General features: G+C 49.6%; 2 protein-coding genes and 1 pseudogene across 11 annotated transcripts in view; 2 read left to right on the top strand and 1 right to left on the bottom strand.

Annotated features, from left to right (window-relative positions):
- The first annotated feature begins 2864 nt into the window (after positions 1-2864).
- On the top strand, positions 2865-13699 carry ARRDC1 (arrestin domain containing 1). 3 transcript variants are annotated; one of them, XM_077148882.1, is made up of 9 exons: positions 3321-3898; positions 4453-4517; positions 8584-8694; positions 9217-9267; positions 9499-9653; positions 10002-10076; positions 10160-10336; positions 10418-10826; positions 10912-13699. In XM_077148882.1, the coding sequence occupies exons 1-9, from the start codon at positions 3771-3773 to the stop codon at positions 10974-10976; spliced, it is 1236 nt and encodes a 411-aa protein (XP_077004997.1). In that variant the 5' UTR covers positions 3321-3770; the 3' UTR covers positions 10977-13699. The 3 variants fall into 3 exon arrangements, with proteins under 3 accessions (XP_077004996.1, XP_077004997.1, XP_077004995.1); XM_077148880.1 differs by having other exon boundaries at positions 3326-3898; positions 9894-10076; positions 10912-13696; XM_077148881.1 differs by lacking the exons at positions 3321-3898; positions 4453-4517 and adding an exon at positions 2865-3039 and having other exon boundaries at positions 9894-10076; positions 10912-13695.
- A 744-nt stretch (positions 13700-14443) lies between these two features.
- EHMT1 (euchromatic histone lysine methyltransferase 1) overlaps positions 14444-26746 on the top strand; it is a 342941-nt gene continuing 330638 nt past the window's right edge. For 7 of the 8 annotated variants that reach the window (XM_077148874.1, XM_077148878.1, XM_077148873.1 and 4 more), the window contains exon 1: positions 14444-14502. In XM_077148874.1, coding sequence (XP_077004989.1) covers positions 14482-14502 — 21 coding nt within the window. In that variant the 5' untranslated portion in view covers positions 14444-14481. The remainder of the gene's footprint in view (positions 14503-26746) is intronic. The other variant, XM_077148875.1, reaches the window with a different exon arrangement.
- Positions 18417-18915, bottom strand: LOC143654262 (mitochondrial import inner membrane translocase subunit Tim17-A pseudogene; annotated as a pseudogene).

Raw genomic sequence — 26746 nt, 5'->3', positions numbered from 1 at the left:
AATTTCAACAGACCTGTAAGTAAAGAAATTGAATCAGTAATAAAAAAATCTCCCAACAAGGAAAAAGCCCACCAGATGGCTCCATTTCAGAATTCTATCAAATATTTAAAGGAGAATTAATACCAATACTTGAACTCTTCCAAAAAATAGAAGAGGAAGGAACACTTTAAAAGTTATTCTATGAGGCAAGCATTACCCTGATAGTAAAGCCAGATAAAGTTACCAGAGAGTAAGAAAATTACAGACCAAATCCATTATAAATATAGATGTAAAAAATCTTCAAGAAAATATTTGCATATTAAATCCAACTGTATATGAAAAGGATTATTCACCATGATGAAGTGATATTTATTCCAGTAAGGCAAGGTTGGTTCAACATATGAAAATCAATCACCATGATATCCCACATTAATGAATGAAGGGAGTAAGAACACATGATCATCTCAACTGATGCAGAAAAGGTGGGTGACAAATTCCAACATCCTTTCATGATAAAACACTCATGTTTCATGATAACACTATAGAAAACTAGGAGTAGAAGGAAATTTCTCAACATGATGAAGGGCATTTGTGACAAACCCACAGCAAACATCACATTCAATAGTGAAAGACTGAAAGCTTTTCCCCTAAGATTGGAAAGAAGACAAAGAAGCCTGCTGTCACTACTGTTATTTAACATTATGCTGGAAATTCTGGCCAGAGCAACTAGGAAAGAAAGAGAAACAAACAACCTAACTAAAAAAGAAGTAAACTATCTCTATTAGCAGACGACAGGATCCCATATATAGAAAATCCCAAAAAAACAATAGAAAGCTCCTAGAATCAATAAATTCAGCAAAGTTGCAGGATACAAGTTCAATATGCAAAAATCAGTGATACTTCTATACACAAGTAATGGACAATCTGAAAAGAAACTTAAGAAAATGATTACATTTCCAATAGCATCTAAAACAATAAAATACCTAGGACTACATTTAATCAAGGAAGTGAAAGAATCATATATGGAAAACTACAAAACTGATAGGAATTAAAGAAGACTTAAATAAATGGAAAGACACCCAGTGTTCTAGTTTGCTAGCTGCCGGAATGCAACACACCAGAGATGGATTGGCTTATAATAAAAGGGGATTGCCCAGGTGGGCATCTGGAACTGCAGGCCTCACTGCTCTGGGCAGTGCTGTAACATGCATGGCCTTCCAGGGCTCCCTTTCCCAGGCCCAGTCCTTGGGACCCCTCCAGGCTGTGAGTGTCCCCTCCTTTAGCTGGAGAGAGCCAGATTAGGTTTTCATGGCAAAAACCCAATACCTGGATCTCATCCTTAATTATCGGATGCAAACTAATATCTATTAGGTCTTTAGTCCTTCCATTTCCTGGGAACCCATGAGCCCCACTGATTACTGTAAATAGGACCTTTTGAAAGATGTTATTTTTAGTCGAAGTGTGGCCAACTAAATCTGAATGGGTCCAAATTCTATTCCTGCAGGCCTTATTAAAAGAAAGTCATGGGGAGGAACCAGGAGTGGGAAGTCAGGGGGAATCCAGAAGAGAAAGGAGAGGATGTCACCATGTGAAGGGACCAACTCTAAGGACTGCCTGTCAGCCAGAATGCTGCTGACCCCTACCCAGAAGGAAGCAAGGCTTCCAGCCTCCAAAACCATGAGACAATAAACTGGTTAATTAAAGCTCTGTTGGTATTTGTCAAAGCTGCCTGGAAACTAAGACACCCTGTATGAGCATGCAGAGCTCTCTTTGGTGTCTGGTGAGCACTGTAGATCTGGTGTAGGTCATGATTTTCTCCCACCCACTGGTATCTAAGACAGGTCAGGAGACATCACCCCATTTGCCCAGGTGTTCAAGAGTCACCTTGACTCCACCTCACCCACTTTTAACTGGTCTGTAGGCCCCACTGTACCCCTCTGAGCCACTGTCTTCTCTCTCCTAACTGGCTTCCCCGTGTATTTTCTCCAGTATTGGGGTCCCCACCCCCAAAGGTCAATCGCCACAGTGCAAAGAGAGGGACGTTTAAAAAAGATAAATCAGATGACATTCCTCCTTGCCTTGGAGCCATCTACATCCTTTCCATAGGGCGTGGCCCCTCTCTGTTAGAGTTCTCCCCGCCACCCGGCTGCAGCCAGGTGCTGACCTCCCACCTGGCCCTGGCTTTGCGCTGCTGCTCCAAGGTCAGCTTCTCAGCACCAGGCCGCCAGGGCCGGCTCCTTCTACCGGGGGTCTCTGCTCAAATGGGGAGTCCCTCATCTCGTCACCTCGAGAGGTACGCAATGCCGGTGTCGGAGCACTAACGAGGGAGTGCAGAGCTCCCGCGAGGAGCCCGCTGCAAGGTCCAGGCAGGAGCTGAGGGGCTGCAAGCGGGGCGGGGACCCCGGGCGCCGGGCGGGGCCTGCGAGTGTCACCGTCCGGACTCGCGCACAATCTCGACTAGCAGGAGCGGTCTCCGCCTTCCCGGCGGACCTCGGCGACGAGCCGTTGCCCGCTCGCAGGTCGCGTGCGCACCGAAAACTGGGAGGGGTCGCCGGCCCGCCCGACCCGGGCCCCGCAGTCCTGCCCTCTCGGACAGGTGAATCGGCTTCTCTCTCCTAAGTGGTCTCCCTCCTGTATTTTCTCCAGTATTGGAGAAAGTCCCCCAAGAGGCTTCAGGGGGTGCGCGTGCGCCGCTCGTCTCAGCGAGCTGTGCCCGATTCTGCAGAGCCTCTACCTGGGTGGCCTCGGCCGGCCCGGGTGCAGGATGCAGGGCGAAGCGAGGGCGGGCCCTGTGGCGGGCGGGGCGGGGCGCGCGTGGGCGGGCCCTGTGGCGGGCGGGGCGGGGCAAGGGTGGGCGGGCCCTGGGGTGGGCGCGGCGCGGGCTGGTGGCTGGCCTGCGAGCAGCAGGCGGCCGAGCGCGACCGGCCCAGGAGGCCTGCGGCATGGGGCGCCTGCAGCTCTTCGAGATTTGCCTGAGCCACGGCCGCGTCGTCTACAGTCCCGGGGAGTCGCTGGCAGGGGCCGTGCGCCTGCGCCTGGGGGCGCCGCTGCCCTTCCGAGGTGGGCGCGGACGGGGGTTCCGGGTTCCTTTCGCGGCCGGTCGGGCGGGCTTCAGGTGGCTGCCCCTCCCGCGGGGAGCTGGGCCAGGGCCCGCCGGCCCCCCTCCACGGGCCGGCCCAGGTGTCGCCGCCGGGCCCAGGGCTCCGGCGGGCTCCGAGCGGCCACCGGGAGGGCTCGGGCGTGGCGGCCGGGCGCACAGAGCTGCTTGGCTGGGGGCCCGGCGACGGTCGGGGCGGGCGGGGCCGGGGAGGCCCGGGTGGCCCAGTCCGTCCCCTTTTGCCCCTCCGAACCTCCCCGCCTAGCGGCAGCCAGAGTCAAAAACGTCGGCCTAGAGGTTGCGCCCCTGGCTGAAGGCCACCTCGATCTGGACGCAGGCCTAACTCCGCACTTCCCTGTCGGGCCCAAGAGTCCGCAGCGGCTCGCACCTGCTCGACCTCCTCACAGGGAACCTGGTCCCGGCCAGGCACGGTTGCTCCTGGCCCCGAGGAGGGGTCCCTCAGCACCTGTGCACTTCTGCCTGAGGCTCATTCAGTTGGGAGGATCGTGCTCATCTTACCTGGCCCAGTGGGAAGCTGGGTGCTGAACCTGAGCTCTCCTGGCTATCCTCTGCCGAGGCGGCTGCCTCTTCCACAGAGTCTGGGGCTCTGGGGCTGGGGATCAGGTTACCTTGGTGGCCCCTGCCAGAGCACTGGCCAGGTGTCTCCTCTGCCTATTGTGGCAGCGCTGCCCAGATGTGTCCTTTGCCTATCCAGGAGCTGCCCAGGTGTGTCCCCTGCCTGTCGGGGTGCTGTCCAGGTGTCTTCTCTGCTTATCGGGGTGCTGCCCAGGTGTATCCTCTGCCTATCGGGGCGCTGCCCAGGTGTGTCCTCTGCCTGTTGGGGTGCTGCCCAGGTGTGTCCTCTGCCTGTCTGGGGTGCTGTCCAGGTGTCTCCTCTCCCTATCAGGGCACTGTTCAGGTGTATTCTCTGCCTGTCCAGGGCACTGTTCAGGTGTCTCCTTTGCATACTGAGTGCTTCCCAGGTCTCTCCTTAGCCTGTCAGGGTGCTGCCCAGTTGTCTGCTCTACCTACCAGGGTGCTGCCCAGGTGTGTCCTCTGCCTGCCCAGGGCACTGTCCAGCAGGGCTACAGTCATGGGTCCTGTCCCAGCCCTAGCTCAGGCTCCCCAGCCTTGGCAGTGAGGTGCCGGCCTGGACCACTGGCCAAGTGTCCTGGCCTCTGTGTTGCTGACATTGTGGCATGATTGGTGTGGACTGAGAGCCACTGTCCCCCTTTTGGCCACTGCTGTTCCCCTGTCATGGACCTGGTAACATGTCACCTCTCCACTCTTGAGCTGCAGGGGCCAAGGGAGAAGCTGTATTGTAGGTGCCTCCCTCTGATTCATGACTGAATCCACCTCCTTTTCTGTATCCCCAGTTGGAGTTTGGGATGGGAGTGGGTGCCACTGTGGCAGGAGCCACACCAAGGAGGGAGCAAGCAAGGTGAGGAAGCAGGGAAGAGCTTAGGAGGCTCTTGGCTGAGTGGAGAGAGGGACTCAGTGCCACGGAAGGGACGTGCTCGCAGGCTGGTGGTTTCCACACAGCCCACCTGCTGGCTTGCTCACTCTACCGCCTCCTCCCATAGCTGGGGTCTGGCGAGTGGGTCATGGTGATCACAACAAAGGCATTGTCTGGGCTGTGCGTGAATGGCCGGGTCTGGGCAGAGTCTCTTGGTCTCAGGTGGCCAGGCTGAGCTGGCAGCCAGGCCATGGGAAGCTGTGGGGATCCAGCTAACAGTTCCGGCTGGGGAATAACTGGCTCTCAGTGGACTCATGGCTGGGAAGTGGGGGGACAGCTGGGACCAGAAAGCAGATTATTTGGTTGCCAAAGGCCAAAAGGGGAGGGTGCCCTGTGTGTGCTGGGGCTGCGTAGGGGCTCCACCAGCACATCCTGGGGGTGGCAAAGGAAGGACCAGTGATGCAGCCAGAGACCCTTCTCCCCCAGGAGACACGGCGTGCAAGCACGCCTGCACGTTGCCCAGGAGCTTCTGGGCTTGCTCACCAAGTGCTCACCCCAGGCCCTGGTGACATGCCCTTGGCTGTGAACACACAGGCTGCTGCACGAGCCATGGTAGGGAGCCCAGGTCAGGCAGGGGCTCTGGAGAGGGGTGGTGAGAGGGGGTACACGGGCAACAGCAGCAGCCTCCAGCATCGCCTGCGTTCAGCCCATGTCTGTCGTCGGCTGGGTGCGATTCTGCCCACTTTTCTGCTACAAACAATTTCTGTTCATCTTTATGGCAACCTGGGAGGTGGTCACTTGTTAGTCTCGTTTTACAGATTTGGAAACTGAGGACAGAAAGGGAAGTGGCTCACAGGCCACAGCTGTAGTGAAGGGGAGTGGCAGAAGCTAGGTGCAGTGGAGTTGGGGGTGGGTTTGTTTCCAGGTGAGAAACCTTTGGGACCGTGATGAGGAGTGAGTAGAGGTCTTCACGGTCAGGGTACAGGTGAGTGCAACAGAGTGGAGCGGCTAGACAAGGGGGAGGGCTGCTGGGTGAGGGGGGAATCCCAAATTGGTGGGGAAGACCACTGGAGGGGGGACCCTGGACCCTTGCTGGAGAGGGCTGGCTCAAGAGGAAAATTACTCTTGTAACCAATCAATATCAAGAATCTCCTTAAAGAACCAGAGTAAAAGCCAGCCTGGCAGGTAGGGCTGCAGCACTCTGCAACAACATACTGGTCAGTTTTCTGTACGTTTCTGGTTATGCCTTTGAATGTTGCTAGAAAATGCTTTTTAATGGCTGGTTGCTGGGCACAGCTTGTGTGGGTCTGCAGCCTGCTCCTGCACCTGGCACTGTTGCAGAGCCATGCCTAGCCAGAGCAGTGGGGAGCAATGGGGCTGGGCCTTGAGGCAGGCATGCTGGACGTGCTTCCTTACCCCCAGGAGTATATGCTTAAACCCCTCTTCAGGTAGGAAGGATGGCACTTCAGGGTCACTAATGAAAATTGGTTTTAATGTTATAATCAGTAAGGTGGAGGAAGTCTGGGTTGTTGTTGAGACAACAGCCCCTACATCACCCAGTCCTGTTGCTACTGCTTGCCAGGCTACTTGTGTGAAAGGTGCTGTCCTGCTGTAGAAGGCCCGAGTTCTTCCACGTTTTGCTGCCACCTTGGCAGATGGGTTGGTGCTTTTAGACCAGCTCTGTATTCCAAAGAGACTGCAATGGTTCCTGCCATCACAGGCACTCTCTGAAGTCTGAAACAGAAGAGGGTGCAATGGCATGTGCACTTCCCTCTAAGAGCAAAGAGACCCTTCCAAGGCCTTGCACAGACGCTCTCATTTTCGAGCAGAACTGCTTCATGTGATCCTGCCTAACCCTGTGATTTGTGAAGGGGGAAATGTAGTCACTGTGGTCAGCTTTGGTCAGTGAAAACTGGCTCCCTGGGGGTTCCCCCAGCCTGACCCCAAATTCACTGTTACTTAGAGGCAGAGCAGTGGTGTCCAGGTATTTCTGGCAGGAAGTGGCAGGCATGCTGTTGTGTGTTTTGGCCCCACGTGCCCTGCTGTCCCTCCATTGAGGGGAGAGAGTACAGGTTTAACTCTGTTAGCAATCAGAGGCTGCTTATCAGGCAGGATCCCCTAGGACCTTAGTGTGGGTGTAAGACGTGGCTCTTTGCAAGGGGTGTGGGGAAATTAGAGTCTGGGGCCCCTCTGGGATAACCCAAGGGTCTGGAGTCAGGGACCCCCATTGCTCACCTGCCTGGATTCTGGGGGGTGGGGCCAGGTCTGCTGACTCATTTGACTGCTGTGGCCAGCCGTGGTGTAGACTGCTCTTTGGGTAAACAGGGTAAGATTCTATGGAGAACAGCTGGGTCTTTGGGTCTGTGCTTGTAAAACTATAACCAACTGCCCAGATCTTCTCTAGAGACCCAGGGTTGGCCTATGGAGTGTCTGTTTTCTAGCTCTTTCAGCAAGTGTCAAAATATTCAACATTTGCCAACCTGATGGGCTAAAACAGTAAGTCATTTGAGTTTTTCCCTGTTGCCCACTGAAGTTAGACATCTAGTGCTGTGTAAAAGTTACCCCAAGTAACATATCACCCTTATACTTATAACTTAAACAACCATTTTATTTTATCTCATAGTGTTGTGGGCTAGGAATTTGAACAGAGGTGGGCTGGGCAGTTCTTTAGCTCCGTGTGCCATAGGCTGGGTCACTTGTGGGCATTCAGCTGGCACTTGGGCCAGTCGTGGCCACAGTGACCCCTCTGGGCCATCGGCCGAGCAACCCCCTTGATGAGGGCTGTTGAGACAGGCAGCACCTTGAGCCACCACATCTTGGTGGCTTACTCGTCACCCATCATCTGTCCTCTCTGGGAGCTGTGTCTCAGTGCCCCCTGCCTGTGGCTCTCTTGGGCTGTCTCTTGTTTGGCAGGGATGGCTCTAGTGGGAATCCAGGCCTGGGGCCTGACCGTGAGGGGGATGGCTGAAGGAGTGTGGGTTTGAGGTCAGGTGTGGTTGGGGCAGCAGAGCTGGGTGGGAAGGCTGAGGTCTGACCTTTGTCAGCTGAAGGGCAGAGGACAAGGGCTCTGTCTGCCTGTGTGGAGCTGCTTGGGGTTGAGGCTCAGCCCAGGGTTCGCATGCATAGCCTGGTGGGTGCAGCCCCATGTGGCGGGGATGGCATGGCTGCCCCTGGGCCTGTGCATGTGGGACATCAGTGTTTCTGTCCAGTGGCTCTGCCCGAGGCCGTCAGCATCTGAGCCTGCCCTGCCTCTCTTGAGTCAGGGGAGAAGAGGGGCATGCAGAGGGATTGAGGCCTTTGGCCTTGACTCAGCCCTGTCTAGGGGTGGGTGGGAGGAGCTGCAGGGTCACCTGTTGCTCGGCTATGAATCAGTGGGACCTGGATTCCCGGTGTGGGGCAGGGTCCTGACAGCAGGACTGTGGTCACCTCCGTGGAGCAGGGAGCCAGGCCTGGGCTCGCCTCGGGTTTGGGAGCGGGCAGAGGCCCAGCTAGCTTCAGACAGGGAAGGGTGGCCCTCCTGGGCCCAGGGCTGTTGTCCTCAGCCCCCATGTGCAAAGTGCCAGTACCTGCCCTAGCAGGTCTGCCTGCATTCCTGCAGCCTGAGGCTGGCATTAACTTCCTGGAGCATGAGGGGGTGGGGTCAGTTCATCAGCTGTGTCCCCAGCATCGCTGCAGGAAGTGGGTTTTCACAGGTCAGGCCCAGGTGTGGCTGGGAGCCTAGGTCACCAAGTTGACGGGCAGCCCAGGGGTCACCTGGGTGACTGCAGGGCCCCTCTACTCTGCACTGCAGGACACGCAGAACTGTGCCCATCAGACTGGAGCATCTCAAGAGGAGGGGCAGCAGGAAGTGTCCTCTGAAAGGAGGCAGGCCGTTTGCCAGCCCTTCTCAGGGCCCTGCCTGGATGGGACCCCCTGGTCTGCTGGGTTCTACCCAGCCCTGCCTGAATTCCTGGGCTTGGGGCAGGCAGGGGGCATCTTGGCAGATTCTGGCTGGCCAGGGCAGCTCTGGCCAGGGGTTATGGCCAGGCTTACGGTACCCTCCCTGTTGCAGCCATTCGGGTGACCTGTACGGGCTCCTGTGGTGTTTCCAACAAAGCCCACGATGTAGCCTGGGTGGCAGAGGAGGGCTACTTCAACAGCTCCCTGTCGCTGGCTGACAAGGGTGAGTCTGGGAGCCAGTCTCCTGCTTCCCCCCTGCGTATGAGAAACCCTCCGTTGGGGATATAGTCTGTTGTCCACTCCCCCCCGCCAATCCCCCCAGATCTTCCTTTCTGATCCCCATACCCAGGGCTATGGGTGCCAAGTCATCGCTTTCCCCAGTGGGCCTGAGGCCTGAAGGGGCAGTCTCTCCAGGTGCTGGATTTGGGTGGGTGCAGACTCTAAAAGGAGCAGGTCACTCTGATGGCCTGCCCCCTCCCTCCTTGTTCAAGCCAAGCCCGTGTCCCCTGTCCTTTGCCCAGGCCGTGCCCTTGGCTGCTGAGGCTCTGGCTGAGAGCTGCGGCAGGTGGTGTGAGCTGGGCATGTGTCTGCTGTGGGGCCTCTGAAGGGATCCTGACCCTGCTAGGAGGAAAGGAGTGGGTGTTGAGAGCCCTTTCTGAGCCCTGTACCTGCAGTGCCAGCTTGGGGGACTTCCCGAGGCAACCTGTGGTCTTTTTTCTCCCACTCCTCTGTCCTGTCTCTACAGGGAGCCTGCCTGCTGGGGAACACACCTTCCCCTTCCAGTTCCTGCTTCCTGGTGAGGGCCTGGCCTGGTCAGAGGTTGTGTGGTGGAGACCGTAGTCCTGGGAGGGTTCCACTGGGAGAGGGTGGCCCTGGACAATGCATGCTGTCCTGCTCTTCCCCAACCACAGCACCTATTCTCTCCTGGCCATGGCTCCCACTCTCCTTCTCCCCTGGCCATGGCACCCGCTCTCCCCCGGCCACGGCGCCTGTTCTCCCCCCAGCCACGGTGCCCGCTCTCCCCCAGCCACGGCGCCCACGTCCTTTGAGGGCCCTTTTGGGAAGGTAGTGCACCAGGTGCGGGCGACCATAGACACACCACGCTTCTCCAAGGACCACAAGTGCAACCGCATCTTCTACATCCTGAGCCCACTAAACCTGAACACCATTCCAGACATCGAGGTAAGGATGGACGGTGGCCTCTATGGCTGGCCTCTCCCTTGTGGGTGTGGAGCTGGGCATGGACAGCTTTACCCTGCTGTCCGCCCCCAGCCAAGGTGAGCAGTGGCCTCTGCCTTTGGCTGGACTGGCTAGGCTGGTCTCCTGGGCAGGGGTGATGGCAGGGCTGAGTAGGCTGGCCCTGGGTCTTCCTCTACCCCAGTCCCTGTCCCATGCTTGCACCCCACCCCCCACCCCCCAAAGCAACCCAATGTGGCCTCCACCACCAAGAAGTTCTCCTACAAGTTGGTGAAGACGGGCAGCGTGGTTCTTACGGCCAGCACTGACCTCCGTGGCTACGTGGTGGGCCAGGTGCTCCAGCTGCAGGCAGACATCGAGAACCAGTCGGGCAAGGACACAGGCCCGGTGGTGGCCAGTCTGCTGCAGGTCAGAGCCCACTCTGGTGGCTCCGGGCAGGCTGCAGGCTGGTGGGGTGGGCTAGTCCGGCTCACGGCCGGGCTCCTTCCCAGAAAGTGTCCTACAAGGCCAAGCGCTGGCTGTACGACGTGAGGACGGTCGCCGAGGTGGAGGGAGCCGGCGTGCAGGCCTGGAGGCGCGCTCAGTGGCGGGAGCAGGTCCTGGTGCCCGCGCTGCCCCAGTCGGCCCTGCCCGGCTGCAGCCTCATCCATATCGACTACTACCTGCAGGTGCGTGCTGGGCTTGGACGGGGGGTGGGGGGGCCCGGGCCTCAGGCCCCGGCCTCTGACGGCTTCCTTTCCGCCCCCTAGGTCTCTTTGAAGGCCCCCGATGCCGCCGTGACCCTCCCGGTCTTCATAGGCAACATCGCTGTGAACCGCGCCCCGCCCAGCCCCCTTCCCGGCCCAGGGCCGCCCCCTGGCCTCGTGCTGCCCTCAGCGCCTCCCCAGGACGAGGGGGCGGCGGCGTGCGGGGGCGTCCGTCTCGAGGCCCCTGCCGCCCTCTCCACCAAGGCCTCGCAGCCGCCGCTGCCGCCGCCCGCACCCTCCGGCCCCGCGATCCTCGAGCCCCACCCTGGGCAGCGCAGCCCTGCGCCCCCCCCTCTGTGCATCTCGGCGGGTGCCACAGTGCCCTACTTTGCTGAGGGCTTGGGGGGGCCGCTGCCTGCCACCAGCGCCTGGATCCTCCCCCCGGAGTACAGTTCCTGGGGCTACCCCGATGGTGAGTGGGGCCGGCTGCGCCGGCGGGGGCAGGGGCGGTGCCCGGGAGCCCCGCGCACCGCGCAGACGCTGCTCTCTCCCCGCAGAGGCCCCACCGTCCTACGAGCAGAGCTGCGGCAGCGGCGAGCGCGGCCCGAGCCCCAGGAGCTGACCCCCGCGGCCTCCCCGGGCCTAGCCCGGCTCCTCGTGCCTTCTCCCCGGGTCTGGCCCGGCCTCTCAGGACCCACGACTGTGGTTGACCTCCCGGCCTCAGGCCCCGGCTCCCCGCGTACGGCGGCGGGCGTGGTGGGGAGGGAGCCCCTTGCTTGGCCCTGGAGAGACTTGTGCAAATAAAGAGCTGGATTCGTAGAGATGGGCAGAGGCCGGCCTGGGAGAAGGGCGGGCCCCGGGCCCCCCGGGGGGCCCTCCTCTGCCCCTCAGGGCGCCCCCCGCCTCCTTCAGGGGGCGCTGTGGAATCCTGAGTTTTCCAGGCCCTGTTGCTGTGGGGTGGGGGTGGGGCGTCGCGCCTGGGCTTCTCTTTAGCCCGGGAAATGGTCCAGGAAATGGGTTGGCGCTCGGGTCGCCCTCTGTGGCTTGCTGCTGGAGTGTCTGAGTTAATTGAAGAAATGATTTGTGCTGTGGAGAAAGACCACCCTGTTGCATTTGAGTAGAGTACACTTCCGGCACCCACCTTTCCTGGCAGCTCAGTTCTGCACATAGGGAAACACTTGGTGGGTGGGTGGAGGGCCTGCTCGAAGACAGCTCCCCCAGTAGAAGTACCTTTCTCTTGGCATCCTGTGTTTTGCTGGCATCAAGGTCAAGTGTGGCTGTCACGGACACTGCTTTTTTAGCTCCAACACATATGCAGTACTGCTCCTGCAGTTTCCTGAATGTCAAGACTGTCATCCAGGCGGTGCACAGGTAGTTCAGTGGTTAAAATGCCTGCCTTTTTTGTGGGAGGCCTGGGTTTGATTCTCTGAACATGCACACCCCCCCAAAAGACTCATCTAAAACCCCAAGAGCAATCTAAAAAGGCTAGGTTCTGTAGTGCCTGGTCTCCCAAAGGGGCATCCTGCACCAAAGAGATGACAGCCGATGTCCTGTGGGGCCAGTGGTCCTGGGGGTACCCTGGGAAGTGCTGCAGGTGGTGGTTGTGATGAACTCTGGTTCGAATTCAGCTCTGCCTCCTGGTGAAGAGGTGACCTTGGCTAAGGGACTGTAGGCCATGGGACTGTTAGGAGATAGGTCAAGTGTCCCTACCTCACCTATTATATGAGAGGAGTTTATTTCCTGTACGTATACAAGCGGTGGTAGGCCCAGTCCTGGGGTAGAGTCGTCTTGCACAATTGTGGCTTCCATCCCAGGGTCCTTGGTGGTGGTTCCAGTTTTCACCATCACCCGGCCTACTGGGATGGGAAAATGGACAATGGGCTTGGACTCCATGTTTTAAGGGAGAGGCAGAAGATGAGTCAGGTCACTTTTGCCCACATCCCATTGCCCAACCGTTGTTACCAGTGTGGCACAGAATTGCGATCTTTAGTCAGGTAGCCATATGCCCAGATGAAATTTTATTTGTGGGAAAAGAAGTGGATGAATATTGGAGAAAAGCAAAAAGTGTCACAAGTGGGATAATTTATTAGATATCTGGTAGATGCAGCATAGCCTTGTGGTCGGGAAAGGCAGCATTCTGTAGCCAACTTACCTGGGTTTGTCTCCCCACTCTGCCTCTTGCCTACCTTGGGACCTTGAAGAAGACACTGCACTCTTGCTTCAGCTTGCTCCCCTATACTCTCTGGCCAGAATAGTGCCTCTCTAAGCTACCACATCATGTGCTGACCATGAGATGTGACCATTGCTCTTCCTGGGCAAATGGGAGAAAAAAGGGAGCCTGTGGCCTCCTGACAAATACATTTACAGTTGATATTTCCTGAAAAGGAATTTTCTCTGCATTATTACTCATTTATTCATTTAACAAATGCTAACCTTGTCTCCTGTATGGCAGGCACTATCCTAGGCACAGGGGCACAACACAACAAAAATTCCTGATCACCTCAACTTACAATCTAGTGAGGGAGACAAAATACAAAACAAAAACAAAAAAGGCTAAGAGAGTCAGACATAAAGTGTTATGCCCCCAATACAGCAAGGCATAGGGACAAGGGTGTTCTAGGAGTTGGGTATCAACTTTAAATGGGGAGGCAAAGGAAGGCTTCCCTACAGAGGCAACATTTGAGGATGTGAAAGAAGGGAGCAGTGCAGTGTTCCAGGTAAGGGACAGCACATCCCAGGACAGGAGTGCTGGGGGAGAGGATGGCGCCAGAGAGGTAGGTGTGGGGGAGGCAGGGCAGGTTTGATGTGCAGGCCAGGAGAGCTGTTGCTCCTGTCTCCTGGGAGGGCTGGGGTAAGGAGTCCCTATGAGAACTTGGAGTCCCCCAGCCTGCCATGCGCTGACTTAGCATTTGACAGAGCAATTTAGCTGCCCTAAAGGCTGGGAAGATATCCGACTTCCTCTTCTGCATGGGCGTGGGCTGCCAGTACCAGACTGAGGAGGATATTCACGGGTAGGGGTCCTGAGTGCCTTCAAGACCTCAGGGCCTTATTCAGTTCTTGCCAGCCAGGTGCCCATCCTTCACATTCCTACGGTGACTGGCTAGAGAACCCCGATTTCAGCCCATGCTTCTTCTCTCAAGCCCAACATGTGGGAGGAGGTGTCCTAGGCCAGTTTATGTGGTGCTGGGCACGCTGGTCCAGTAAGGGCTTGGGGCTACTTGGTAGGAAGCTCGGAGATGAGGGGCAGGGAGAGATGGGACCCAAGCCTTGGTCTTCAGCAAGCAGAGCTTCTTCCTTGCGCAGTCAGTATTTAGGAAGGAACCAGGGGGCGACTAGGCAGCTCGCCCAGCAGACACGCCCCCCCCTCCCACCCTGCTGGGGGCAACCACCTTTTGGACACCTTTTCGTCCCTTGTTGGAGTAACTCTCCCGCAGACGGGGAACTTCCGCAGCTGGGACATTCCCCCAAGCCAGGCACAACCCCCTCCCCCCCACATTCGGGGCAATTCCCCTAGTTTACTCTCTCAGCTGGTCCCCACCCCAAACGGGCACGGCCCCAACTGGGGCACCCCTCGTTAGTCGGGACCACACCTTCCAGCCCGAGCATCCCCCGACCAGGGCCTGCACCCTCTCAGTCCGTGAACTAACCCCCAACTGAGGCACCACCCTAGAACGCAACACCGGAGGGCCGCCTTCTACCAAAGCAAATGTTATCAATGTGTGTCCGGGTTAGAGGTCAGGGGTCGGAGACTCGGATCCTTCTCCACCCCCGGCAAGTCCACCAGAATGCCTTTTTAAAATGCGAGGATATTTGCTTTAAATGGGAATGCCACTTTCGTGTGAAGGTCTATCTTCCGCGAGGGCCGGGACAGCTAAGCGCAGCCAGTTCCGGCCACCGCCGCGGCCCGAACTCCAGCGCGCAGGCTAGGCGTTACCACGGCGTCAGCCCCAGCGCGCAGGCGCAAGCGCCGCCACAAGCGCCGCCACGGCTCCTGTTCCAGTGCGCAGGCGCGGGCGCGGGCGCAGGCGCAGACGCAGGCGGCAGCCCCGCCCCGGCTCCTGGCCCCGCGCGGGGCGGGCGGGGCGATGGCGCGCGGGAGGGGCGGGGCCACGCTGCGGGCCCGGGCCATGGCCGCCGCCGATGCCGAGGTGAGCGAGCGGGGCCGGCGGCGAGCGGACGGACGGGCGGGCGGGGAGCGGCGGGCGGTCGGCGCGGGGGGTGGGCCGAGGCGGGGCCGGGCGGCGGCGGACGCTGGGCTGAGGGGCGCCCCCGCCGCCCTTCGCCGCCGCCGCCGCCTCAGGCCAAGGCCGGGCCGAGGCCGCCGCTGCTGCCGCCCGCCGGGCGCGCTTTGTGCGAGGCGCGGGCCGGGCTGGGCGCGGGTCGGGGGTCGCGCCGGCGCCGGTCGCGAGTGAGGCGAGGCCGCGCGTCCCTGCCTCCCGCGTCTCCCGCCCACGGCCGGGACCCCGGGTTGTGGCGCCGCGCGAGGGGCGCCTCGAGCCGGGCTTCTGCTGGGTGGGCCTGGGAGTGTGGGAACCCCGAGGAGCGTCTGGAAGACAAAAGGGAAAAGTCGAGTGAGCCGGCGAACTTTGAGGAGCGAGGAGCGGCGAGGCTGCTTCCTGCCCTTCGTTCTTTCCTGGGCTGCTGTTGACCTTTCACTTTGTTCTTAATAGGATGGCACCATCGTCAAGGAAAAGTTGGTCAGTCCTGGCACAGCGCTCCCCAGACAATGCTTTTCCGTCTCTGGTGGCTGTCACAGGCCGAAATGCACTCTTGACGGGAAGCTTTGCTGACTTAAGTTTATTTCTAAACAAGCAGATTTAAAGTGCATCGAATATAAAAAGTTCACATTCCTTTTGTCGATAAACCTGGCTTTCCTCCTTGCTCGGTCTCAAGGATAGTTTGTTCCTTCGGTGTGGTAGCATAGAAATTAAACTTTTGTGAGATGCATCACCAGCTTCCTACTGAAAGAAAAGCAAACAGGAGGTGGTGTGCTTATGGAAAAGCAGAAGTTGTGTGGTCTCAGGATTGAAATCGGTGAACAACTTGGAAAAAAGTGATTACCTATTAGTTTTTCTTTGTGGCGTAATTATTGGGACTTTCAGTGATCAGAAAGGTACGGTATAACAAGGAGCTATTACAGTAACGTGATTCATAGAATTAACAGTATAGTTTTGTTCAGATAAATGTACAATCTTTGTCTCATTGCATTATTGGGGGCATTGATAGAAGTAAATGGAGAAGATGCAAGGGAGCTCTTAAATTCAATGCTTTAGTTATTTATTATCTGTAATATTAAAGGAATGTATTAGGTTCTGGGAACAAAAAGATCAGTTAGCCTTAAGTCACTTACTAGCTAGTAGGGAGGTGAATCAGTTAGCCTTATGTCATTTACTAGCTAGTAGGGAGATGTGTAAGTGATTAGTGATATCCTATATTGAGTACCTGGAGTCCTGGGTACTATGCCAATCGCTTTAGATAAGTTCTTTGATTAAGTGCATCCTGTGCAGTAGATACTGTTATTTCCTGTTTAGCTGATGAGCAAAACAAGACTGGAAGAGGTGAAGTAAGTTGGCCTAGGCAGTTACAGGACTAGAACTTGTTTGGTATCTGGCACATAGTAGGTACTTGATAAATAATTGATGAGGGAATGGACCTAGATGTCTCTGATTCCACAGGCATCCTGGAATAGAGGCTTGTCAGCCAATAGTGATGATAGTCTGCTTTTAGGTACATTTAGTGCTTTATGTGAATGCACTCATTTAAGCCTGACAGTGGTCTTACCAGGTAGGTACTATTGCTGCCCAGTTTACAGACAAGGAAACATACCAGAGAGGCCCAAGGTTACAGAGCTTGTGGCTGAAAAGGTGAACATGTAGGTGGTCTGACTCCAAGCCCATGCTGGCAAAGTATGTGCTGAATCTGAGGAGGGAAAGGATGTGACGGAAGGGTCATTTCCAGCAGGGACCTTTGGTGATGCTTTGTGGAGGATTCATTGCTCTGTTTTCCTTGAGCCAGCCCATCTCCCCACAGTGCCCCTGCACATGCTGCTCCAGTCACCGCTTGTCCCGGTCACTAGCATCTGGGGTGTTTCCAGCACAGGGGGGACAGACTTACTTGGAGCTGGTTTAAGTGATTGCCTGCAGAGCACAAAGAGCATGTATGTTCATAGACTTGCTGTCATTGGAACACAGTTCTGTTTGTGAAAATGCTTGGTCCAGAATCTTCTTAATTTTGAACAGTTTCTTAAGGTCTGTAATGAAATGGTCATTTTATGTTTCTTAAAAACTCTGGTCTCAGTTTCATGATTCTAAGTGTTTATTATGGAAGCAGGTTATGGGGGAAATCCATCTGTACTGTAGCACTGCTTGCCCCAGGTTGTCATTCTCCTGAACAGTGTGTAGTGTAGGCTGAATACTATGGAATGGGTCATCTGTTGCCACTTAGAGTTCACTGATTACCAGTGATGAAACTAGTAAAGATGACAGCTGAAACTTACTTAACTGTCTAATCATTCTTTCCTCTTTTCCTTGACCTAGAAAGATAGTTACCACATTTTCACACTAAAAAGAACTGCTGAGTGGATGGGGTATATATACCCTGTGTCCCGTTTTGTGGATTAGGAAACGGGGTCCATGGGAGAACTTGAGGCTTCTGCCTCATTTTTTGGTAGGAGGGCCTTCCCAGCGTAAGGCCTACTATGCTTTCTAGTGAGATGGTTATTACCTTTGCCTTTAATATTATCTAAAAAATAATATGTAAATATGTTTTGATTTTAATTTTTTTAATACAGTTTCATTGAGATACACTCACCCACCATACAAACCATCTGAAGTATACAATCACTGGCTCACAGTATCATTACATAATTATGCATTGTAAATATACTTTAAAAAGACAATGCTAACAGACAGTTTTAAAAGAGGCAGCTCTTCCCTGCCTTTACCCTCTAGGGGATAGTAGCCACTGCAACTCTTATAAGCTGTTTCTTTTGGCATTTCCTTCATAAGAAATAAAAAGAAAAAAGAAAAAACTCATTCATACCATACCCCTTACTCTTCCCTCTCACTGACTACTAGTATTTCCATCTATCCAATATGTATATTATTTTAACATTTGTTCCTCCTATTATTTATTTATTTTTAATCCATATGTTTTGCTCATATGTCCATACCGTAGTTAAAAGGAGCATCAGACACAAGGTTTTCACAATCACACAGTCACATTGCAAAAGGTATATCATTATGCAATTCTCTTCAAGAAACACTTCGTATTTTTAAATAATCTGCTTTATTCCCCTGCCTTTATTCACTAATTTTAGAAGTTACTGTTGACTTCCACTTATGATAAATGAAGGTTTGAGTTCTCACATGCTCTTTCTATGTTCCCCTTGTTTTGTCTAGGTAAATCACACATTTGGTTAAAATATGTTCAGAGCTTCCTCAGTATGTCCAGGTAATAATTGTGCTGTGCTGAGCCACCTCTTAAACTGAGATTCCATTTCTTTTTTAAGTCAGTAAAGTACTTTACTCTGGAATGATCCATGTTGACTGCTTAATTCTGTTCACACACAATTCACTTCAAGTGAAATGAGGTACTAACTCTAAAACATGAAGTTTTGAATGGACTTTGTAATATTGGTAATATTCAAGGATGAAATAGTAGAATTCTACAACTTATCTGAAAAGAAAGAGCAAGTTCCAGAAGTTTTTCTTGTTTCAATAACAGAACACATAAAACCAGGCAGAGAAGTCCCCAAGGAACTGTTTCACTGGCTCTTTGGTCCTTTATCTTCTAAGCACTATTAGATTTCCTTTTTATGGCATCAGACATTTATTTTGATCACAAATGCAATCCAATTGTAAATAATTAACTGTATTATCTTTTAACTGCGCTTGCCCATTATTTTCCTTTAAATAGGAAAAAAGTGTTAAATGTCTCTTCGTAGCCTGTTTGGCCATAGTTGTCCCACCTATGGTTTTAAAAACTGTGACTCTCACTTGGTCTTCCGAAATCCTTCTTGAAATACAGCTCATTTGGTTCAAGAAATTCTGGAGCACCTGTCCTATTGATATTGTCGATAGTATCCACAAGGTGAGGATGGTAACTGAGTTAAAGCAACTGGGAGGGGACTTCAGCAAACTGAGGACCATCACAAAACTGTGTAGAGGCAAATCTTGTCCACGAGATACCAGCTCTTTCAGTTAGAGCTAAGAAAATGCCACCCATTGCAGCTGACCCAGGCATGGCTGCTGTCCATTTCTTGCTGACAGTATCGCTCCTGTTAAGGCACTACTTGTGATGGAGTTGCAGGTATTTTCTTTCCCTCTGACTTGAACCATATTGCAGTCAATCATGGAAAACAGACCTCCCCAAACTGCAAAACTACCTCCCACCTTTGGAGCCCTAGTTTTAATAGCTGCCAAACTCCCTTGTAGTCTATGGTTTACTCCCACTGGAGAATTGCAAAAACTTTTGATAACTTGAAAGATACCACCATTTACGGTATTCATTGTAAAGGCCCCACCACAGTCATCCACATTGGTCAGGGGCAAGGTTCCCATGCCTCCATCTTGACTGCACCAGCACCAGCGATGTGAGCAAACTGGGTGGAGCCTCCGCATTTCTCTTTTTGTACAACCTTCTTTTCCCCTCCTTGGAGTTAGCAGTTGCCTTATTTCATTTGCCTGGTTTCCTTGAACCTCAGAGTCATGTTCTCATGCTGTCTTTTACTTCTGCAAGATGTTTCTCAGTTATTTGACTTTTCATCCTCTCAGATCACCTGCTTGTCGGTTCCATGTTATTCTGGAGACAGATGTTCCTTGGCCAGTCTGCCTTAGAAAGCTTGTGTGCTCAGCCTGGTGCTCGTTGCCCTGGGAATTCTCCTACCTTTCTTGAGTATAAATCACCTTTTCCTGCATTGGGGTTTGCTCCCTCATTGTGGTGGAATATATCTCTAGTAGCTTGTTGAGAAAGAGTGAATGGTAGACAAACTTTTTGGGAGTTGCATGTCTGAAACATATTTAGTCTACTACTATATGTGATTGATCAGTTTGGCTAGGCATGGAATTCTAGGTTGGAAATCATTTTGAAGTCAACACTCCAATATCTTCATGCTTCCATTGTTACTGTTTAGAAGTCCAGTTTGATTATTGATACTTTTGTAGGTGCCCACCCTGTAAACTTTTAGGATCTTTGCATCCTTAATTCTTAATTTTCAGGGTTTGTCTTAGTGCAAATCGTTTTACTTATCATATAGGGTATTAAGTAGCCTTGAAATCTAGAGGTCCATGCCCTTTCATTTACATTTTCATACAATATTTTTGTAATGATTTGCTCTCTATAATTTTTTTTTCTGCTGCTTTTGGAATTTCTTCAGTTGAATGTTGAATTTAGTCTGTTAATCTTTAAATGTATTTAGTCTTACAATTTTGAAAATCTTCTCTTTTCAAATCTTTTTTTTTCTTTTGTTATGTGTTGAACTTTTTATTTTCCTTTTTGGGAGCACTTTTTTTTGACTATTTTCTAATTGTTTTGTTGAATTGTTAACTTCTGCTGTCATATATTTATAGTCTTTCCTGTTCACTGTTCCTTTTGTAGTATCTCCAGTTCTTGTTTTATGCAAGAGTTGTTTTTTGCTTATTTCTCTGAGTATAATAATTACAGTTAAATTTTTTTAAACCAACATTTTTATTATGAACAATTTCAAAACACAGAAAATTGATATAACTGTATAGTAAACATCCATTTGTTTATTACCTATATTCTACAGTGAACATTTTGCAGTATTTGCTTTCACATCCATCTCTCCATCCCCCCCTTTTATTTGATGCAACTCAGTGTAAGTCAAAGACATCAGTACACTTCACTCCGAACTCCAACAACTTTAGCATGCATATAATTGACTAGAGATTAACATTTGCTTGTTTTTTTAAATTTTTTTATTTTATTTTTTTAGATACCAAAAAACACAAAACAAATGCAAACGTTCCTATTTTGATCATTCCATTCTACATATATAATTAGTAATTCACAATATCATCACATAGTTGCATATTCATCATCATGATCATTTCTTGGTACATTTGCATCTATTCAGAAAAAGAAATAAAATGAAAACAGAAAAAAAATTTATGCATACCATACCCCTTACCCCTCCCTTTCATTGATCACTAGCATTTCAAATCAAATTCATTTTAACATTTGTTCTCCCTATTATTTATTTGTATTCCATATGTTCTACTTGTCTCTTGACAAAGTAGATAAAAGTAGCATCAGACACAAGGTTTTCACAATCACACCGTCACATTGTGAAAGCTATATCATTATTCGATCATCATCAAGAAACATGGTTACTGGAACACAGCTCTACATTTTCAGGCAGTTCCCTCCAGCCTCTCCATTACCTCTTTTTTAAAAAAATTTATTTATTAATTAAAAAAATTTAACAACAAATGAGCAAAAACATTAACATATGATCATTCCATTCTACATAAATAATCAGTAATTCACAATATCATCACATAGTTGCATATTCATAATTTCTTAGAACATTTGCATCAATTCAGAAAAAGAAATAAAAAGACAATAGAAAAAGAAATAAAATGAAAAAAGAAAAAAAAAGATTATACGTACCATACCCCTTATCCCTTGCTTTAATTGATCACTAGCATTTCAAATTAAATTTACTTTAACATTTATTCCCCCTATTATTTATTTTTGTTCCATATGTTCTACTCGTCTCTTGACAAGGTAGATAAAAGGAGCATCAGACACAAACTTTTCACAATCGCACAATCACATTGTGAAAGCTATATCATTATACAATCATCATCAAGAAGCATGGCTACTGGAACACAGCTCTACATTTTCTCCAGTACATCTTGAATAACAAGGTGATATCTACTTAATGTGTAAGAATAACCTCCAGGATAACCTCTGTTTAACTCTCAGGATAACTCTCAGCCATTGATGCTTTGTCTTATTTCACTCTTCCCGCTTTTGGTCGGGAAAATTTTCTCAATCCCTTGATGCTGAGTCTCAGCTCATTCTAGGGTTTTTCTCAGTCCCTTGATGCTGAGTCTCAGCTCATTCCAGGATCTCTGTCCCACATTGCCAGGAAGGTCCACACCCCTGGGAGTCATGTCTCACGTAGATAGGGGGAGGGTGGTCAGTTTGCTTGTTGTGTTGGCTGAAGAGAGAGGCCACATCTGAGCAACAAAGGAGGCTCTCTTGGGGGTGACTCTTAGGCCTAAATTTTAAGTAGACTTGACCTATCCTTTGTAGGGTTAAGTTTCATATGAACAAATCCCAAGACTGGGGACTCGGCCTATAGCTTTGGTTGTCCACACTGCTTGTGAGAATATCAAGAATTCAACTTGGGGAAGTTGAATTTCTCCCCGCTCTCACCATTCCCCAAAGGGGGCTTGCAAATACTTTTCCACTCACTGATCGAATCACTCTGGGATTCATTGGGACATCACTCTGGACAAACCAACAAAATCTCATGTCCTACCTGAGATTCCAAGTACTTATGACGTTCAATCAAACTATCTACGTAAGTTGTATTAGGAAATGCTCTAGTCAAAATATAAATTTTGTAACAAATAAGCATTTTTTGCTTTAGTCTCACACATAAGGTGAGATTTTAAAATATTAATTACTATCTATTTTCAGCACCCTGCAATAATGACATTCCTTTGTTCTTCTTGCAAAAACATTTTTAAAATTTGTACATTGTACATTTCACTATTATTATACACTCTAGGTATTCCTAGGTTATACCATCTCGATCTTTAACATCTGTCTTTCTTTCTGATTTCATTTATGTCCCCAGCCCTCCTCCCTCTATCATTCTCACATGCAGCTTCATTCAGTGTTTTAACGTAATTGTATTACAGTTAGGTAGTATTGTGCTGTCCATTTCTGAGTTTTTGTATCCAGTCCTGTTGCATAGTCTGTATCCCTTCAGCTCTAATTACCCAATATCTTACCCTATTTCTGTCTCCTGATGAGCTCTGTTACCAACGACATATTCCAAGTTTATTCACTAATGTCAGTTCATATCAGTGAGACCATACAGTATTTGACCTTTAGTTTTTGGCTAATCTCACTCAGCATAATGTTCTCAAGGTCCATCCATGTTGTTACATACTTCGTAAGTTTATCCTGTCTTAAAGCTGCATAATATTCCATTGTATTTATATACCACAGTTTAGCCACTCATCTGTTGATGGACATTTTGGATGTTTTCATCTTTTTGCAATTGTAAATAATGCTGCTATAAACATTGGTGTGCAAGTGTCTGTTTCTGTCTTTGCCCTTAAGTCCTCTGAGTAGATATCTAGCAGTGGTATTGCTGGGTCATATGGCAATTCTATATTCAGCTTTTTGAGGAACCGCCAAACTGCATTCCACAGCAGTTGCACCATTTGACATTCCCACCGACAGTGAATAAGTGTGCTTCTTTCTCCACATCCTCTCCAGCACTTGTCATTTTCTGTTTTGTTGATAATGGCCATTCTGGTGGGTGTGAGATGATATCTCATTGTGGTTTTGATTTGCATTTCTCTCATGGCCAGGGAAGTTGAGCATCTCTTCATGTGCCTTTTGGCCATTTGTATTTCCTTTTCTGAGAATTGTCTGTTCAAGTCTTTTGCCCATTTTGTAATTGGGTTGTCTGTCTTTTTGTTGTTGAGTTGAACAATCTCTTTATAAATTCTGGATACTAGCTCTTTACCTGATACGTCATTTCCAAATATTGTCTCCTGTTGTGTAGGCTGTCTTTCTACTTTCTTGATGAAGTTCTTTGATGCACAAAAGTGTTTAATTTTGAGGCGTTCCCATTTCTTTCTTTCTTTCTTTCTTCAGTGCTCTTGCTTTAGGTGTAAGGTCTATAAAACCACCTCCAAGTATAAGATTTATAAAATATTTCCGTACATTTTCTTCTAACAGTTTTATGGTCTTAAATCTAATGTTTAGGTCTTTGATCCATTTTGAGTTAACTTTTGTATAAGGTGTGAGATATGAGTCTTCTTTCATTCTTTTGCATATGGATATCCAATTCTGTACTCACCATTTATTGAAGAGACTGTTCTGTCCCAGGTGGGTTGGCTTGACTGCCTTATCGAAGGTCAATTGTCCATAGATGAGAGGGTCTATATCAGAACTCTCTGTTCGATTCCATTGGTCAATATATCTGTCTTTATGCTAGTACCATGCTGTTTTGACCACCGTAGCTTCATAATATGCCTTGAAGTCAGGTAACATGAGGCCTCCGACTTCGTTTTTTTTTTCTCAGGATACTTTTGGCTATTCAGGGCACCCTGCCCTTACAGTTAAATTTTTAAAAAGTAAATTTTTTTTTGGTTTGTTTCCTCTCTTTGCTGTTCTATGTTTTGGTCTCTTTCATGCTGGTGACCTTCAACTGTCTATTGTTTTTTTTTTCCTGGCTTATTTCACTTAGCCCAGTGCTCTCAAGGTTCATCCATGTTGTAGCATCTATCAACGCTTAATTCCTTTTTATAAAAATTACTTTTATTTGCACTATATAGTTACCAAACAAATGCTCTCTCTTCCCCCTTTCCCCTTATGCCATGGCAGCAACGAATTCATTTTCTGTCTCTGAGAGTTTGCTGTTTCTAGATTTCTCATATAAGTGATATCATACAATATTGTCTCTGTGCTTTGCTTATTTCAATGAGTGTAATGTTTTCAGGGTTCATCCTGGTTGTACCACATTTCAGAATTTCATGTCTTCTTATGGCTGAATAATATTCCATTGCATGTAGGTACCACATTTGTTATCTATTCATTGGTTGATGGAGAAATAAAAGGTGCTTTCTACCTTTTGGCTGTTGTGAGTAGGGCTGCTATGAGCATTGGTGTACAAGTATCTGTTTGAGACCCTGGATTTACCTAGAAGTGGTTTGCCAGGTTTGTATATTGTATAGTAGTTCTGTGTTTAACTTTCTGAATAACTGCCAAACTTTTTCGCAGTGGCTACTGTATTTTATTCCCACCTGCATCCTCGTCACCGCTTGTTATTTTCCATTTTTTAAAATACTAGCCATCCATTTGGGTTTGAAGTGTCATCTCATTTTTTATTTGCTTTTCTCTGATGGCTAGTGATATTGAGGATCTTTTCATGTCCTTATTGACCATTTGTATATCTCCTTTGGAGAAATGTTTATTCAAATCCTTTGCCCATTTTTAAAGAGTTAGGTTGCTGATATTTTTGTTATTAAGCTGTTGTTTTTGTCTTTTACTTTAAGAGTAAAGAAGTAGGGGGTGCACGAGTAGTTCAGTGGTAGAATTCTCACCTGCCTTGGGGGAGACCCGTGTTTCATTCCTGGCCTGTGCGTTCCCCTACCTCCCGCCCCCACCAAAAAAATTCAACAAATGGTACTTCAATAATGGGATAGTCACATGGAAAAAGAATGAAAGGAGACCCCCCCACCATAAAGTATACAAAAAAATGAAAACATAAAGTACTAATGGTGGAAAGCTGAGTGTTTGCCAGGGCTTGTTTCCCTTTTGCCTTCACTGTAGGACGTTGGCAGGCTGTTGTTTTTTTGGGGCTCTCCTCCAAATATTAGTGTCTGCTGGTCTGTTCTCTGAGGTGGTATGGTTTTCTTGGAAAAAGATCCTTCAATCTCTTACCTTGTTGGCATAAGCTGGTTGTTCTGGAGCTAGGTTAAGTTAAGGGGGTGTTCTAGTTTGCCAGCTGCCGGAATATGATATACCAGAAACTGAACGGCTGTTTAAAGGGGAATTTATTTTAGTTGCAAGTTTACATGTTCTAAGGTTGTGAAAATGTCCAAATTAAAGCAAGTCTATAGAAGTGTCCAAGCTAAGGCACCCAGAGAAAGATACGTTGGTTCAAGAAGGCCAGTGACGTTCAGGGTTTCTCTCTCAACCAGAATGGCACATGGCAAACATGGCAACAGCTGCTAGTTTTCTCACTAGGCTTCTTGTTTCATGAAGCTCCCTCGTGGGCATTTTCCTTCTTCATCTCCAAAGGTCTCTGGCTGCATGGGCTTTAAAGCTTTTTTCCAAAATGGTTCCCTCTTAAAGGGCTCCAGAAAGCAATCCCACCTTGAATGGGTGAAGATGCATCTCCATGGAAACTGTCTAATCAGAAGTTCCCACCCAGCAATATTGAATGAGGATTTTCTGGTGTCTACAACAGATTCAAACTGGCACAGGGGTAAGGGGCAGGAGGTGAGTTCTTCCCATTGTTCAGTTGCTCTCCCCTTGCTCATGTGAGGTGCTCGTTTCTGCTTTTCTCTGTGCCCCCTGTTCCCAAGTGTGGAACATTTCTGAAAGTTTTTACAGAACTAAACCTCTGGTTGCCTTTGGATACAGAGAAGGAATACTTGCCTGAGTGTGCATGAGGGGAATGAGAATAAACAGTCTTAGCTGCTCCTTATGCAGGTTCTTATACATGCTCCCCAAGCCCCCACACCTCCTTTTAGCTCCAGGCATCATGCCCGTTTTCTGAGCCTGTACTGGTTCTGTGAAGTTAGTCACCCTATTTCTGAGTTGTATCCACCTTCATTATTTATTTTTCACCCTCCTCTGCTTCTGTGGAGTGATGGAGCATTCCTTTATCCACTCTTCCTACTCGCATTTTGTGTAGAGATTTCAAATGTCTCCTAGGTGGAGTTTATGTTTCTCCCTCTTGGTTTTCTTGTCTTTGGTTGCTTTTTTTAAAATTTTTTAAATTAAAAAAAAAGTGACAAGAAAGATACACAAACATTCTTAACATATGATCATTCCGTTCTACATATATATAATCAGTAATATCATCACCTAGTTGCATATTCATCATCATGATAATTTCTTAGAACATTTGCATCTGTTCAGAAAAAGAATAAAACAAAAACAGAAAAAAAAAATTTATACATACCGTACCCCTTACCCCTCCCTTTCATTGATCATTAGCATTTCAAACTAAATTTAACATTTGTTTCCCCTATTATTCATTTTTATTCCATATGTTCTACTCGTCTATTGACAAGGTAGATAAAAGGAGCATCAGACACAAGGTTTTCACAATCACACAGTCACATTTTGAAAGTTTTATCATTATTCAATCATCCTCAAGAAACATGGCAACTGGAACACAGCTCCACTTTTTCAGGCAGTTCCCTCCAGCCTCCCCATTACATCTTGAATAACAAGATGATATCTACTTAATGCATAAGAATAACCTCCAGGATAACCTCTCGACTCTGTTTGGAATCTCTTAGCCACTGACACTTTATTTTGTCTCTTTGGGAAGGGCTGCCAACCTTGTGCTCTCACTCTGTTGAATCTGGTAGGAAGGTTCTGGAGTCATAGCAGAGGCTAACCAGAACCTCTGGGACCCAAAGGACATCTGTGGATGGCTTA

Source organism: Tamandua tetradactyla, chromosome 2 (genome assembly GCF_023851605.1).
Source record: "Tamandua tetradactyla isolate mTamTet1 chromosome 2, mTamTet1.pri, whole genome shotgun sequence".
Classification (NCBI taxonomy): Eukaryota; Metazoa; Chordata; class Mammalia; order Pilosa; family Myrmecophagidae; genus Tamandua; species Tamandua tetradactyla.
This window is presented reverse-complemented; position numbering and strand designations above follow the sequence as displayed.

Bases quoted from the DNA above. Each gene is read 5' to 3' on its own strand.
- ARRDC1 (XM_077148880.1), top strand. From the start codon at position 3,771: ATGTGTCCTTTGCCTATCCAGGAGCTGCCCAGGTGTGTCCCCTGCCTG. The intron at 8,695-9,216 runs GTGAGTCTGGGA...CTGTCTCTACAG, and splicing joins CCTGTCGCTGGCTGACAAGG to GGAGCCTGCCTGCTGGGGAA. The intron at 10,827-10,911 runs GTGAGTGGGGCC...CTCTCCCCGCAG, and splicing joins TTCCTGGGGCTACCCCGATG to AGGCCCCACCGTCCTACGAG.